The 17,547-nt window shown below is 33.5% G+C and overlaps 1 protein-coding gene across 1 annotated transcript in view; it reads right to left on the bottom strand.

Annotated features, from left to right (window-relative positions):
* Window positions 1-17,547, bottom strand: part of LOC149797030 (uncharacterized) — a 316,734-nt gene that overhangs the window by 69,762 nt on the left and 229,425 nt on the right. Inside the window, exons 56-63 of the mRNA XM_089960698.1 lie at window positions 16,888-17,085; window positions 13,570-13,735; window positions 11,992-12,163; window positions 9,869-10,015; window positions 7,042-7,131; window positions 5,377-5,483; window positions 4,097-4,178; window positions 1,084-1,230 (exon numbers count right to left, since the gene is read on the bottom strand). Of these exons, the coding sequence (XP_089816824.1) occupies window positions 1,084-1,230; window positions 4,097-4,178; window positions 5,377-5,483; window positions 7,042-7,131; window positions 9,869-10,015; window positions 11,992-12,163; window positions 13,570-13,735; window positions 16,888-17,085 (1,109 nt within the window). The remainder of the gene's footprint in view (window positions 1-1,083; window positions 1,231-4,096; window positions 4,179-5,376; window positions 5,484-7,041; window positions 7,132-9,868; window positions 10,016-11,991; window positions 12,164-13,569; window positions 13,736-16,887; window positions 17,086-17,547) is intronic.

Below are 17,547 nucleotides of genomic sequence, written 5' to 3'. Positions count from 1 at the left end.
AGGAAACACCACAGTAACTGACCCAGCTGGTCAAATTGTAGGATTTGAACCTGCACCTGTTTGGTCTTGAGTCAGGCACACTAAGCACTGACTACAGCAGCTCTGACGAGTAACTGTTAAAGAGGCAATAACACAAGGTTGCACAGGTGGTTGATGGCCTGATCAGTTGGCACTCCATGTATACATCACAGATGACTAATAACCTGATCCTACTGGTCCACATGGATCACAGATGATTAATAACCTGATCCTACTGGTCCACATGGATCAAGGTGGTTGCCTGATCAGTTAGCACCCCATGTATACATCACAGATGATTAATAACCTGATCCTACTGGTCCACATGGATCAAGGTGGTTGCCTGATCAGTTAGCATTCCATGTATACATCACAGATGATTAATAACCTGATCCTACTGGTCCACATGGATCACAGGTGGTTGATAGCCTGATCAGTTAGCACTCCATGTATACCACAGATGACTAATAACGTGATCCTACTGGTCCACATGGATGACAGGTGGTTGATGGCCTGATCAGTTTACAGTCCATGTATACATCACAGATGACTAATAACCTGATCCTACTGGTCCACATGGATCACAGGTGGTTGATGGCCTGATCAGTTAGCACTCCATGTATACCACAGATGACTAATAACCTGATCCTACTGGTCCACATGGATGACAGGTGGTTGATGGCCTGATCAGTTAGCACTCCATGCATACATCACAGATGACTAATAACCTGATCCTACTGGTCCACATGGATCACAGGTGGTTGACAGCCTGATCAGTTTACAGTCCATGTATACATCACAGATGACTAATACCCTGATCAAGTACTGGTCCACATGGATCACAGGTGGTTGACAGCCTGATCAGTTTACAGTCCATGTATGTAGATCGCAGATGACAGACAACCCAATCATTTAGTAGTCCACATGAACAATGGGTGGTTGAGAACCTGATCAGTTAGTAATCAATGTGGATTGCAAATAGCTGACAACTAGAACTGTTAAAAAAATCACACTTATTTGCTAAAAGAATTATTGAACTGTGAAAAATATGTTATATTTAGTTACTTGTATTGGTGAGTCCTGAACTGAGACTACACAGGCCATAACATCCACAATCCACTGTGGATTGATGACGACATAGTCACGGAGGAAGTCATTATCAAAATACTGGAGAGTGCCGAGGTCATGCAAAAGATGTACAGCCATTTTTACCTGTCAAAGAAATAACATGTACAAGCACTGAAAGTTATGTGTAATTTATTTACTTTATGTAAATTACTTATTTCTGTATTAAAAGAATGTGTAATGTTAAAGGTTATAATAACAGTTTTGATTCAAGAAGTTGTGATTTTAAAACCTTTTTGACAAAGGTGCATCATGTGGTTTGAAGATAATTAAATCAGTTGACTTAAGTGATTAAAATCTCTATTAAATCCTACATGAATTCAATAAAAAATACAGAAATAAATATTAAGACTTAACTAGATCTTGTTTAGTAAAGCACACATGCCTGCACTGCAGCCCCCAAAATGCTTGTCTAAAATGTCTAAAAAGCAAAATTCATCTAATTGGCACAGAAGTCATAAAAATATCTAATATACGTTTCTTTGCATTAATCTTTTTACCATACAAGTCAGTACATGTGAACTTTAAATATTGACCCAACTCATACTCCACTTATGACTACTACTCCACAAACAATTGGTATTCTTCATGATAAGGTTGCCATATGTACCTGCTTACAAATCATGTCCAACTGCAAACAACATAGATCCTCATCTGCTATCATATAATGTGCCTGCAGATCCAGGTCTATGTTGATTGCTCTTAACATAGTGCACTGACCCAGATCTGCTTGTGCATTATGTATTGGCAGATCTCAGTCTATGCAGTTTGCAGTCAGAATAGATTTATAACTGAGATTATATGGTGTATGGATTCCATAATATATAAAATCATTCATAATAGTTGGAACTTCATCTTATATCAATTTCAACTGGTATATTAATTAAGGAGTGGAAACTTAAACAAGGCCAGTGCCTGCATATCATTGCTGTAAAATGTCTTGACCTTGAGGTCATAAGGTTCAGTGAACATGCCGCAGAATAAATTGTCTGAGTTTCATAATGAGTCATCTTGAGCATGAATAAAATCCATCAAAGGATTTAGGAAATATAATCAAATGAAAAAACCTTAATAAAAGATGTGTGACGGTGACCTTCTACCAGGATCAAAGTTTTAGATTTCCTAATGATTTTTTTGCAAGTACGATGAGAATCTAATACGGGGATTAGGAAATATAAGCAAATGAAAAAACCTTAATAAAAAGTTGTGACTGTGACCTTCTACTAGGATCAAAGTTTTAGACTCCTAATGATTTTTTTGCAAGTACGATGAGAATCTATTATGGGGATTAGGAAATATAATCCAACGAAAAAACCTTAATAAAAAATGTGTGACTGTGACCTTCTACCATGATCAATGTTTTAGACTCCTAATGACTTTTTTGCAAGTACGATGAGAATCTATTAGGGGATTAGAAAATATAAGCAAATGAAAAAACTTTTAACCAAAACCTTTACAAACTATTGATATCATCACTAAAGAAGTGAATGCTATGTCTTGGCTTTCATGCTAAAAGTGGCATAACAAGAACAGATCTGTCAACATACTCTACATCAACTTATTACACAAAAATATGTGTTTTTAAGCCAATCAAATCAAATCTGCACAGGTCAGGTGGTTCTTTAATAATTAGGCTTACAAGATTTTCACCACAAGAATCTCAAAATACATAAAAAAATACAACAATAGTAAATTGTTCAGAAGCTAATCAGTTCATCTTTATATATGTACACACTATGCTAAACATATTTCATTTACTTTGGTCAATAGGTAAAAAAAATTTTATACTGAAATTACAAAAGGCATTTAAATGGCATGAAAGTTGCATCATGTTATCTATATATGGATATATGCCGACAAAATTTTACTTGTCTACTTTATATACTTGTAAGTTATGTCCAACAGCAAACACCAAAGACCATCATCTGCCATCACATGATGCACTTGCAGATAAGGGTCTATTATGATTGTTCTAATCATTACTGCTAATAAACTGCATAGACACAGATCTGCCTGTGCATTATGTGATGGCAGATTTAGGCCTGTGCAGTTTGACTTCACATATATGTAAGTATATATGGTATGTTGCTACTTTTTCTTTCTTGTTACTGTAGGTGAATGGATGTACAGACAGACAGACAGGATCAAATCATGATGCCTATTCTATTTTCAAAGTAAAGGCACCAACAGTATTAATAATTACTTGTAAATTGTGTTTGACTGCAAACTGCAAAGATCTAGATTGGCCATGCATAATGCAACAGTAGATCTAGGTGTGCAGAGTTTGCAACTGGACTTGACTTATAAGGGAGTATACATGCTAATAGAGTACAACATTTTAAAACATCAGCAATTAAAGTTTGGAACATTAATTCTTGCAATGTGTACAAATCACTGTAACACTCTTTGGCATCTGGATGTTTTCAAGCCAAAACTGATCAAGATAAAAAATGACATTTAAAAATTGCAAACTAATTGAATACAGCAGCATCCCTCTACAAGCTGGGATTATGTGAATATGTGTGCGCATATGTGTGGTGATGATATTTGACAGTCATAAGTCAACGATCATATTTTGTTTGCAAGTGTATTAAATGCTTCAAAGAGAACAGATATATTTTATTTTATTCAAAATTGGATTTCAAGTCATTTTCTATATTTTTGGGGGTCACACACACTGATCACATTTGAGACCTCAAAACAGTCTTTTTTGAGTCTCAATCCCCTACCCCATCTGGGAGTATGGCAGGTATGGTATCATTGATTATAACATTGGGAATCTGACTTTCAACCAATCAGAAAGTGTGTATCATTAATTATGTAGGAACTTTTGACTTCAACCAATCAGAAAGTGTGTTACATTTTTAAATGAGTAGAATTATTATTTTCAGATGATCTCTGTACTTTGCTTTGAGATGCCTACATCACTATACAGGTTTCTAAAAGTGCTTACATCTTTCTCGTCATAGATTCCCACTTCCATAGCATAGGATTTCACAACTTCCCACTTCAAAATGCTGTTATTTGCTCTTTCTCTGTAACAAAGGGATGATAATAAACATGCAGTAAGCATAAGAAGAATGCCAAAGATTATATTCAAAATTGGAATTAAAATAAAAATTGGTCAATGAATGGTTGCCACAGACAAATTTCATTTGAATACCGCTTCAAAAATTTAAAAAATCCCTTCATTCAACTTCATATCATCAAACAAAAAATAGCAGTCATATTTAATAGTGGAACAGTATCATTTGTACAAACCTGAAAGCTCTCTATGCCAGGATACTCTGTAAAAAAAGTCAAATATTGTTGCAGTTTTTGAGAAATCATAAAAAAGATTGTTCTATTTTTAGCAACAGTGGCCATATTTGATTGCAGATTGGATAAGATGTACAAGAGGTAAGGGTCTTGATGCCAGAATGCTTTCTGTTAGGTTTGGTGAAATTCTATTCATTGGTTTTAGAGAAGTAATTTGAGGGGAGGGTTTTTCATGTTTTGGTAATGGTGGTATTTGTTGGAAGTGCAACATCCATTTGCAAAAACCTAAAAGATCATTTTGCAAGAGCACTTTCTGTCAAGTTTAGTCAAATTCTGGTGAATGGTTTTGGAGAAGAAGTTCTTTAAAATTAAAATTAAAATTTAAAGGCTTTTCTGTTTTATAACAATGACTTTTAGTAATGGTGGCCCAATCTGAAAACAGATTGTCATAATTTGTGTGAGCTTGAAAGATTTTCCAAACAGAAAGCTTTCTGTCAAACAAGACCAAATTCTGTTTCATAGTTTATGAGAAGTCATTTAGAGCTTTTGCAATTTGTAGTAATGGGTGCCAAATATGATGTCAGATTCATGTTATTAGTATAAATCTGAAACCTCTTCATACCAGGAAGCAATGTGTCAAACTTTGCCCAAATTGGTTCAGCTGTTTTGAGAAGTATGGACTGCAGCTGTTGACTTATGCATGATAATTGATGCACAAATTCTCTAGGGTCATGTAATAAGCTAATTTATCCTTACAGCCAGGTGAAATGTGACAGAACTCCCCTCAAAATAAAGTTTCTCTTTACTTTATAGATTTGTTTATATGAATCTGAATCAGAAAAACAAGGACAAAATTAACAACAATATAAAAGGGCAACAAATTATTTTAATATATTTACTCTGATTCATGATACCTCTTGTTACCTGTAAAGGTAATTAAAACATATGAAAGTTTACCTTTTGTTGATTACTTACGCAATGATCTTTTTCTCCAGGTTGAGCCAAACCTGCGGAATTTTTTCCCCCATGTAGCCTAGCTGTAGGGTAGTATCAATCAATTTTTCTTGTAGCTCCTTAATCCCCTAAAACCAATTAACCAACCAAATTAAACTTAAGTTATACTGTCAACCTTGCATCTGTCTATGCTGTAAGAATTTTGGAAACTAATACATTGTAAGTTGATACAAGTTAATCATGATGACCAAAACATTTGGAAATCTGGCATAAATATTTAGTTATTTATTTATGGACCTGAAATTTTACCATGTTTCTGGTTATTTATTTATGGACCTGAAATTTTACCACATTTCTGGTTATTTATTTATGGACATGAAATTTTACCACGTTTCTGGTTCTCACTGACGTTTCTGTGGGTTAAATCTATAAGTTTAATAAGTTGACAGGCTTTTACCTTTTTTGGGCCATAAATATGTCAAGCATAAAACATGTTTGAGGCATATTCCATTTTATATAGCAATTGGGAAACAATTTTAATTTATTAAAAATTTAATAATTTAATATTATTGCATGGAAAAATACATATTTTCTTATTAAACTGTAGCTCAACAAAGGCAATTAAGGCTATACCTTTTAAAAATTATTTTTGTTGTTTTTATAAAATTTATTTGCTAAAGCATGAATTATTGAACACCACAATAATAATTAACAAAATTAAGGAAAAACCTTGAGCACATATATAAAAGTCTCTCCTGTAGATTGATTCTTACACAGGTGAGATTTAGCATGGGAAGCATCATTTTATTTTACTGGCTCAGGTGTTCTACAAGTATTTATCAGTTTTACAATGATTTACCATCTTGTCTGATGAAGATTTTCACATACAATCACTGACCTTCTATAACTTGTGCCTATTTGTCAATAGTGCAAACTACAACAAGACATGACAACACATTAGTCAGTATTTATCCAATGATAAGCCCCCTCTACCCAATGCCCATTTTGAGAGACTTTTTGGCAAATATTTGGTAAAGATTTGCTTTACGTTGCTCCATTTATTACGAACTGTGATAGTCACTGGAGTAAATTATCAATTATATTGTTTCAATCAAGAACACCGTTCTTTCTAATATACATAAACATTATCACCAAAGAATTTCATCTTCCATGTTACAACTTGTTTTCAAGTTTTTTTCGAAGTTAGTTCTTTCCTACCCTGAATTAGAAAGCCAATTAAGTTACTATTTATATTTTCTGAGTACATGTACACAAGAGATGTACAGCATAACAGTAAACAGCTGACATTACCATAAGATATCTATTACTTCAATCTATTAGAAACTTTAGCATGTTTGAGTATAAAATATAAAGAGACTTTGCTTGTTGTAGCAGAATCATAGATACATTTCACCTTAAAGGTGAAAACTTTGTATTTCTCTGAAAATAAGCCCATCTCATACTTAAATTTAAGGTTGGACATCTGTTCTTATCATGGGAAAAATACTGTTTTCCACGGCAAGTTTTAATTTATGTTGTTTGGCTTGCTTACTTATGGTTCACAAGATCAGTAAAATGTAACATTGATCTAAAGCAGTTAGCACTTGAGTAAACATTATATACATGTTAATACGACATTCTTTAAAATGCATGTTAACTATATGCAATACCCTATGAGTTACTTACAATTCCAGCTACAGAGCTGACATAATGGAAGCCGACAATCTGGGGATAGCGCTCTCTGTACTCCTTCTCTGGCAACTCTGCTTTAGGAATCTAAAAGATTTGACATCAAATTCTAAGTTGATCTGCCTTGACATAATTTGATACTTTATCTAAATGTATGCTGCAGTTTGTTCAAGTTGGTAAGGTACTTAAACCAGTTAGGAATAATAATTACTGACCTAATCAAAATGTGATCACATTATTGTTCCACTAATGATCAATGCAAAAATAAAAACAGATGATGCTATCATCAACAGCAAAGTAATTTATAATTAGCATCATTTCCTATAAGGATTATGGGTAATATTTTGCAACAGCATTGAGAGCACCACTGGTTAGCACTACTCATTCAAGAAACAAACCAACCTGACTTTAGAGTTGTCACATCCAGCCATACCCACAATGTTTGGAGAAAAACTACCCAGAATAATTGTTGAAACTGGTGCCAATTACATCGGACAGTGACTGTTTTATTTTACAGCAACAATAATGGAATTTCTTGTCCTCTTCAAAACAAATGAGTTCACATACTTATTGAGTAGATATTTATGATTCTAAATTTGGTAAAGTATTTTTTTTCAGAAAATTTAAAGTGTACATAACTTGACAAAATACGTCATATACACTAGGCCAGTGTGCAATTTTCTGTTCTTCTTTCCTAGGCAAGGTTGAACTGTGTTGTAACAAAAATGTTCAATATAGCGAAACTTTGCCATTGCCTAAGATGTAAAGCATGAAATTGCAAATAAATGTAACTGTGACAGTTGTCACATTTTATTTTACATTAGATCACTGAACGGATGTTGTTCAGTATTAATGCTGTTGAGAATGATATAAAATGTTATTCCTATATACAATGTATTTGTTACCTTTATCTTAGTTAGGGATAGCATCATCTTGTTCATATTTCCATGCTGTTCATTGACAAAGTCCATAATGATTTAAGGTTAGATTGGAAATTTAATCTAGTACACTTGTTCATTCCGTATCAGCCGTTATAATGTAAGGTCATGGTCATCTGACACAGCAGATGGGACTGACAAAAATTGAACAAGAATGTTGTAAATAAACTAAATGTGTTGAAACCACCAGTAGCCATTGCCTAATATGTAAAGTATGAAGTTTCTGAATAAACGTAACTGTGACAGTAGTCAATATGTTATTGTGATTCTGTACAGGTTATGTATTACTGGGCAATGTGAAAGGAAACTATGCACTACTTAAACTGGAATGCATCGTTGATGGAATATGCTGATTTGACCAAAGAAAGGACGAAATTGGAATTATAAGGATTAAATGATTATGGTTGGGTATTTATTGATGCGTAAATTTGACCTAATCACTCACAAAGATAACATGAAGTCCTGTGTAAATTTACCTAATCACTCACAAAGTTAACATGAAGTCCTTCAGACTTTATTTACTTTGTAAGTGATCAGGTAAAAATTACACATTGATAAATAACCAACCATGATCATTTAATCCTAAAGTGAAATGAATCAATAATGATGAGTTCAATCAATAATTTTGTCTAAAATGAGTTACCCAAGTAAATATGATAACATTTAACAACACAAAATATTTTCCTATTCACCATGATGAAACTGTAATCTTTTCTATTCCATTCTTTGTCTACAAATAAACACTATACAATATTGTATAAGTGCTTCCACTCAGAACAAGAGAGACAGAGGCAAATAACTGACAAACTATTAGATCGAGATATGTTAGAAATGTTTTTTTTCGTAGGGTTAAATGTGTTAGCACTAATTGCTAAATGCTGAAACACTATTAAGGATAAAGGCCCTATTATTCATGTGACCTATCTTCCAAGTGTTCTGTTTTTTTAATAAATTATTTTATGGAGATTGAGATAGCAAAGTTATTATATAATAGTAAACATTAACAAAGTATTTACTTACAAAATGAGGTCCTACACATTTCGGTCCAAATAATAGTATTAAATCAAATACTCTGTGCAGATTAAGATGGTGAGGAAAAGAAACAATATATGAAATATCAAAAATAAACTGCATGGATTTCTGAGTTGAATGGTAAAGGACATGCATGCATTTAGTAGCAAGGTTGCACTGGTGTTATCATTACTGCAGAAATACAACTTGAACTTAAACCACGCACATTGTTTGATTGTACATGTGGCCTCAGTAATGATGACAATCCATTCAAAACAAAGTACTTTCACACAGGTGTCTTCATTTTTAGTAAGTTATACCATAATTTTATAAGTTGCTGTTAAAACTATGACAGTAGGTTTATGGGTATGGCTATCTCATTACAGATGAGTATGTATGTAACAATGAAATTAATATAACATTAGTTGGCATTGTCAATACAATTTATAAGTGTAGTTAATAAGAAAGATGGACTGTGGTGAGAAATGATGCAAGACCCATTAGGCTTTGTTCTTTCTCTCTCCTTCTCTCTTAAATACAATACTTTAAGGTTAAAGCTGTCTTAAATTTTCAGAAGGGTGTACATACATCTAGTTAAAATCTGTCACCCTAATATACTCAACACTTTTTGGCACTAATGGCAGTTGACTGGTACTGGTCTATGCAAGGCTACCTCAAACAGGGTTAGTAATTGATTTAGCTTTGTGTAAAAATCCATTGTCTTAATTTGCTTGTGTTTCCTAAGTGGGGATGTAAAGAGCCTTCATTAGGGAAGGAGAATTCCAAAGTGAAATGAAAAGCACTGTATCAAATCTGCTTGTGTTCCAACAATAAAATATAAATTTAATGCAATGAATATATTTCGGTCCTCTTACCAAATCAGCCTGTGTTCCAACAACAAATATTGGTGTGTTTGGAGCATGGCAACTAATAGAGCTGAGCCAGAAGTCCAATCCTGCATGTTCAAATCCTTGGCGCATGCTCCACAACAAGAGGTACACGGCTCTCTTGGACAGGAAAAACTGGAGAAAAAAAACATAACAACAAAAATCATCTCAATGAAGATAAATCAAAGACAGATGGAAGCAGCTTATGAAAGTCACCTAGTCAATCAACACTTATCTCTTACATCCAGTCATATATTGTACTTCAACAAGGCAGTGTCCTTTCTATAGCGGATAAAAGTGTTCTCCTGAAAGTAATGTCTCACAAGTAGATGGTATTACTATGGCACTGCTTTCATATCACACAGACAAGACAAGAAGAAATCTATGTAAAACTTTTTCAAAGTTTCAGTTGAATTCAGCAACTAATGTGTGTGATATGTGATTGAAATATGGCTGCTGCACTTCTTCAGTCATTACTCTTTACTAGAAAAGTGTTACAATGGTCACAACATTCAGTAGGTGAAATAACCTATTCTGCTGATGATAGGTTTAAATAGATTACATGCAGGGTCAGCAAAGAGAAAAAGGAGTTTAAGTGACAATGAAGTTTAGAAACTGATAACAAAAAAGAGATCGTGTAAACAACAGTGAAAATTTGATCACAATCTGTTAGGCAGTTGTAGACTTATTAGCATTTAAAGGTAATATCAGGGAAGATAACTCACAACCAAAATTATTAAAATTTCTTTATTGCGATAGCATCACATATGATGATTAGTAATTTAAAATAATTTAAATTTTCAGCACTTAAAAATCTTCTGTCTGTTTCATTATTTTAATTAAAATACATTAAAATAACATTCATCTTCAGATAAGTACCTCTGTAAATGAGAAGTAAATACTATTTATATTACTGATAAAAATGGAAGGTTTACCTTAATTAATGAAATAAAGGTAAAGGTTTCTGGGGAAATTAAAGAACAAGATCTTCAAATTCAATATATTCTTAACTGACAAACACTTTAAATGTGTCTAGTGACAGATGAATAAGGTTTGTCCAATAGACTGCTGAGAAGGAAAGAAATTTTATTTCAATCAATTAAATTTCAATTTTCAGTGCTGCTCAATTTATCCATATAATTATCTAAATGTGTAGAACAGTCTTTTTCAAAATTACCTTTAATCATAAAACATTTTAATCATGTATTATGAAACATTAAGATTATTTACAAAATATTTTACCTCTCTTATGACATCATTAAAACTCATGAGTAATGATGAGATAACTAAAGTTATCTCCCATGAAGTTTTTAAAAAAATTAATATCGTGATAAATTATAACTGATTTTTATGGAATGTTTACTGTTGTTTATTTTATTACGTTATCTTTATTTTTATAATTTTGTTCCCTCAAAACTTCTGTGCCATTTCAAAGATTTTTGGATAGGACAAATAATCCATTTTAATATTAATAGTTGTGTACCTATACTTCTAGTCGTGCAAATTTATTTCAAGCTATACTTCTTGAGACATAAAAAAATAAAATGTGTAGAAAATATTTTCCACAGACAAAGGCAAATTAATACAATGTAATTCTGATCCACAAAACTCCAATGCATATAGAGGTACAGTAAAACCTGTCTTGAGAGACCACTGCTATGAGAGACCACCTGTTTTGAGAGACCAGAATCTCCATGCACAGATTTATTGATTATATAGTGTTACAACCTGTTATGAGAGACCTCCTGTCTTGAGAGACCATTATTTTTTGGCAGAAGGGGTGGTCTTTCAAGACAGGTTCTACTGTAATTATAATTACAATGTGATTACTTACTGCAATCAGAAGACACTATCAGAGCATATGGATTACAGGTCGAGCTATCTCAAACTAATAACCCTATGTACTTTCATTATGATATAAACAGAATTGTTGCACAAAGTATAAAGCATTAAATTTATTGTCAACTGCACTGGTGAAATGGTGGTAAAAAATCTTGAGCCTTAAGTCTGTCACAAGCAACCAAAGACATTTATGTTAAAATAATTAAATATTAACCTGTATTTGAAACTGTGGCCACAAAAAACACAGCTGTTACTTTGAACTGTATTACCTGGTGGGTGTTGTAGTAGACTGCCTGCCCTGCAAAGTCCCAGGTGCTGAATGTAACATCAACATTCTCTGAATTCTTTACTGTCCAAGATTTGATGTCTATGCCATCAGTGGGATTCTCTTTCTCAGTCCCACTTGTCTTTTTGTCCATACTTGTCAAGGCCATCAGCAAACTGAATTGCAATACAATAAAACCTGCTTAGGGAACAATCTCAATTAGGTTATCAGCTGCTATTTGTACCTTAGGGAACAATCTCAATTAGACTATCACCTGTTATTAGTACCTTAGGAAACATTCTCAGATTATCACCTATTATTGGTTGTTTACAGAACCATCTTTGTCAGGCAATAACTTATTATTAGTACCTAAGGGAACAATCTCTGTTAGGTTATCACTTGTTATCAGGGACAATCTCTGTTAGGCTATCACTTGTTATTAGTAGCTAACGGAACCATCTCTGTTAGGCTATCACTTGTTATTAGTAGCTAACGGAACCATCTCTGTTAGGCTATCACTTGTTATTAGTAGCTAATGGAACCATCTCTGTTAGGCAATCACTTGTTATTAGTAGCTAATGGATCAATCTCTGTTAGGCTATCACTTGTTATTAGTAGCTAACGGAACCATCTCTGTTAGGCTATCACTTGTCATTAGTTTCTAACGGAACCATCTCTGTTAGGCTATCACTTGTTATTAGTAGCTAATGGAACCATCTCTGTTAGGCTATCACTTGTTATTAGTAGCTAATGGATCAATCTCTGTTAGGCTATCACTTGTTATTAGTAGATATGGGAAAAATCTTTATTAGGCTATCACCTTTTATTAGCAGGTAAAGGAAAATCTCGCGTAAGCCTTCATCTGTTATTGGCAACTTAGAGAAGAATCTCATTAGGTTATCATCTGTTATTACTAGCTCAGGGAAGAATATCATTTAGGCTATCACCTGTTATTAGCAACTTTAGGAACAATCTCATCAAGCTTTCAACTGTTATTACTGGCTTAGGCTCCAATAAGCTATCATCTGTTATTAGCAGTTTAGGGAGCAATCTCACTTAGGTTATCACCAGTTAGTAGCAGCTTAAAAAACAATCTCAGGCAGTCAAAAGTCATTAGCAGCTATGTCAAGTGAACAATCTCATTAAGTTCAATGAGAAATATTTCATACATAATTGCCAGGATAATTTACAAAATCTTCATACTGAACATTTTGGGTAGACAGTTAATTAAATTAACACATCATAATAATCTTTTCACCCAACCATTGCTGGTTAATCTTTGCACTGGGAAATAACAATCACCATACAGTTACAAATCAGATACATTGAAATACAATCCATTACACACGAAAATCAAATTTGTACTTGTTCAAAAATTATAGCAACTCTTAACTGTAAGAGGAAATATTCAATAAACACGACCATCCCCAATCTAAGAAAAAAAAAATTAGCTCAGTGGGACCCTACACTAATTATATTGGAAAAATACTTCAAGAATACAAAATAGAAAATAAGAAAAATAAAAGAGAGAATACGAAAAAGAATAAAGTTGTTAGCAATGATATCTTCAGTAATAGTGTACCTTGTTTTACCTGCTCCTCCAAGACCTACAACCATCAGTTTTGTACGACGGCATTCTGTAAATCCACCAGCAAGTTTCTTCAGATAAGCCTTGATTGGTTCAAATCCACGACTAACAACTTCAATGGGTGGGGTTCTCAGGGAAGGACAACTGCTCAGTCTGATAGCTAAAATAGATCAAAGTCTGTAATCCGAATACTGATGGCCTGGAAGGCTGAATAGCTATTAATGGTCTCTTTCACCACTGTAGCAAACTGCCACAAATAATCATATTTTTCTAAATCATCTATACTTTTTATGTTACTTCGTTAATACAGAAATTATACAAACATTATAAAAAATTGAGAAATTGTTGTGATTTTCTTTTAGAAGAATTTTCTACTATTGTTTCAAGTATTACTAGATAGATAATTACTCTCTTAACTAAATCTGAGTTGGTTCCTTTCACATAAAAGATCAGTGAATCTATATTTTGTTTCTCATTTTCATTAGACCATAAAGTTTGTTACTATTATTAGTAATTTCAAACTAAATTTGGTAACAGATAATGGATATTATGCCATACACATGGAGGAATTGATAACCTCTATCAATTCATCCATGTTTATGGCATTATCTACTGAAAACCCTTCAAGCCAAAATGAGTAACATGTTATTTGCATAAATAATATAATTCTTGAAAGAAAAAAAATCAAATGAGGGTGATATAAACTGGTATTGTACACATCAAGATGTATCCACATATGATATAACATAACTGTGGTCAAACTGAAAATACTGGAAAAAGTGAATCAGATGAGGATGATCTATAAGATACATACTACTTCTGGATGAAAATCTTCAGTCAAATCTTTCTCTAAGTTTTATCTGTATTGATTGGGAAGTCTTGAGATTATAAGAAGCTGGACATGGCAAGCAACTTGAGCCGATTTCTGAGCTTTTGACAGACTGGTGTTGTACACATCAAGATGTATCTACATACCACGTAATATGAATGTGGTCAACTTTATGTCAAAAACTGACCCTACAAAAACTTTAACACTGCAGTTAATCTAAGGACTGGATTGATGGACAGATGGATGTATAGAAACCAGTCATCAGTATATTGAGCCATTGCCAAGGAGGGCTTGACAAAACTAGACTAAGCTGTTTAACTTCATGTAAAATTATCATGATCTTTGTAGGTTAAAAGACACAATAATAACAGTACTTTGCAGGTGAAACAGAAGACATTATATAAGGAAGGAGACTCATTCCGTAGATAAGATGGGTATAAGCACAGAAAATCAACTAAATCTTGTTGGACTGGAGACTTATTTCCTACAAAATGCTGTGTACAACACACAGTCATAGATAATGCACAGGTATAAATTGAGAGTGAAAAAGATGGTAAATATCAATCTTACCATGTTAAATGCATGCCAAAACATTAAATAGCTAAAATCTTGCTCACTTGTCTGCAGCTTTTGCTGACTGATTAGGTATCAGTCAGTCACTTTGGTGTGAGACCATCTAATGGTCATAGAATATTGCTTAAGGATAATGTCATACTGACTACATATTTATGTAGGTACTTGTAGGATCTTATTAGGCATAATACCATAAAGTGTCTATTGATGATGTATATTTTTCCTTTGTGACACCTTTTCCCAGTCTATATTAAGAGACCAGATGAAATGAAATGTATTTATTGTCAAACATGCATGGCTATTTCAAAGTGATCAAAACCCATTCACCCTGGGGAGCCTCAACTGTAACCATGAACATCACATGGCAATGTGAATACTCTCAAAATAAAATATTTGTATTGTCTGCACAGTAAACAAATTAAATTTTAATGAAACAAAATAAACCTGCCCACAAATACATGTATGGATGTTTATAAAAAGGATGCCCTTAAATCTAAATCAGCTTTAAAGGAGACAGTCAAAATTTCAACAGTGTACATGCACAAGGAATATGGTTGAAGATGACAATCACAAATACGTGAACTGTCGTTTATGCATTTGGCCTTTTTATGACAAAAGAACTGGGAATAAGTCTTAATTAATTGAGCTTTTTTGTACTGTATCATTAAATTCTTCTTTCTTCCAGTCTATCAATGTTTCAGAGAGACCTCTTAGAATGATGCTGTCTTCAATCAGAACTGTTACATTGAAAAATTAATTTGTATTTTTTTCAAAAACAACTTTGAAAACTGCAATCTACAAGCAATTAGGACAACCAGATTGTGATATTTTTGTGTTCACAGAGCAGAAGATTATTAATTTCCAACCAACAAGCATTTTTGACAAATCAAACAACTCCAATGTCTTCAACAGCAATTGAAAGACAGGCCATAAACAATTGTAAATATTCTTTTCCCTAATTATTCTGTGCAAGGATGATTTCTGAGTGAAAATCCTTGAATAAAAATATCCATCATATTTGGAATTTTAAAGTACTAATATTTAGGTATGCTAGGCAGATGGGTGGAAGACTCCTTACTGGTATGTTAGATAGAAGACTTACAATATACGTTGGACAGGAGACTCATTGCATTGAATTACTTCATACATTAGGCAGGAGACTAACTGGGTACAAAACTTGCTATGCTATGCAGACTGGGTAAAAGACTCAGTACTAGTCTCTTAGAGAGGAGACTTACCTTATGCTGGATAGGAGACTTACTGCATAGAAATACTTATTATTTTAGGTAGATGACTAACTATGCATACGAAATAGAAGACTTGCTGTGTAGGAAATTCAAAATATATATGGAGGGCAGGAAATGTATTGTTTATCCTGAATACACTTACTATGTATATTTAGCAAGAGATTTATTCTGCATGGTGGGTTAGAGATGTACACTGTATACTGGGTGGGAGAATTACTTCATATACCATATATGGGATATTTTAGCTTCACTGCATTCTCACAAATTTCTGAATTCAAACAAACTTGGGTCTTTAATTTGTGAAATTCTGCTTGTTTCCTAGTGATTTTATTTAATTCTCTCAGGCAAAAATTGCATAAATTGTAGCCAGGTTGAAATAATCTTTGAAATCAAACCATACAAAAATTTCACCATATGTGGCATCAGGAAACTTATTCTGTAACCTAAACCCAAAGGGACCTGGCAAGTGCTCCATAAGAGGGTTGTATTTGAGGGAAAAATCAAGGTGGGAAGGAAACTTACCCTGTATATTTAATGGGAGACTTGTTCTGTATATTGGAAAAGAGCCCTAGTGGGTTTGACAGGTGACTCATATAAAGGATGTACTTGAGGGAAAAATCAAGGTGAAGGAGACTTTCACTGTGTCTTGAATGAGAGACTTACTCTGTATATTGGGAAGGAGTCCTAGGGTGCCTGGCAGTTGTTCCAGAAGTGGATTGTGCTTGAGGGACAAATCTTGGAGATTCTGAAGATGATTGATGGATGCTGGTATCATAGTAATGGCCTGAAACTCCAGCTCCAGCTTCTTTAGACTCTTTAACTTAAACAGCACAGGAGGTAGACCTCCTGTCACCGCATCATCTGTCAATGAAGTTTACTTTCAATTTGATACATATCAATAAAAAGTAACATACAGTACAGCTCATGCAATTTTTCAAAACCTTATTTGCTACAGTAAGGGTGAATAGAGAGTGGAGAAGATTAAGAAAAAACTGCTCTCATTGCATCCTAATAGAGTTGCCATGGTGGTTTGTGGAGAATACCTCTACACACCATGCTTTCTCATGAAGTGGACTGGGCAAGATCTACTGCATGACATATGCAAGCATGCTCTAAAAGAGATTCATACAGAGAGAGAGAGAAAGACAGAGACAGAGAGATTTATCTTCAGTATTGCTTACTTTTTTATACTGAAAAGATATGTGATAATTCAGGTGATTATAAACATTTCCTAGTTTTAAAGAATATAATGTAACTGATAAAAATACCAAATCAAATTTTAGATAATATTACCAGCTCATAAAAGCTAATTGACCATGTACT

Source organism: Sinohyriopsis cumingii, chromosome 6 (genome assembly GCF_028554795.1).
Source record: "Sinohyriopsis cumingii isolate HCF-2022 chromosome 6, ASM2855479v2, whole genome shotgun sequence".
NCBI classification, from domain to species: Eukaryota; Metazoa; Mollusca; class Bivalvia; order Unionida; family Unionidae; genus Sinohyriopsis; species Sinohyriopsis cumingii.
The sequence above is the reverse complement of the archived record's forward strand: the minus strand, read 5'-3'. Positions and strand labels throughout refer to the sequence as shown.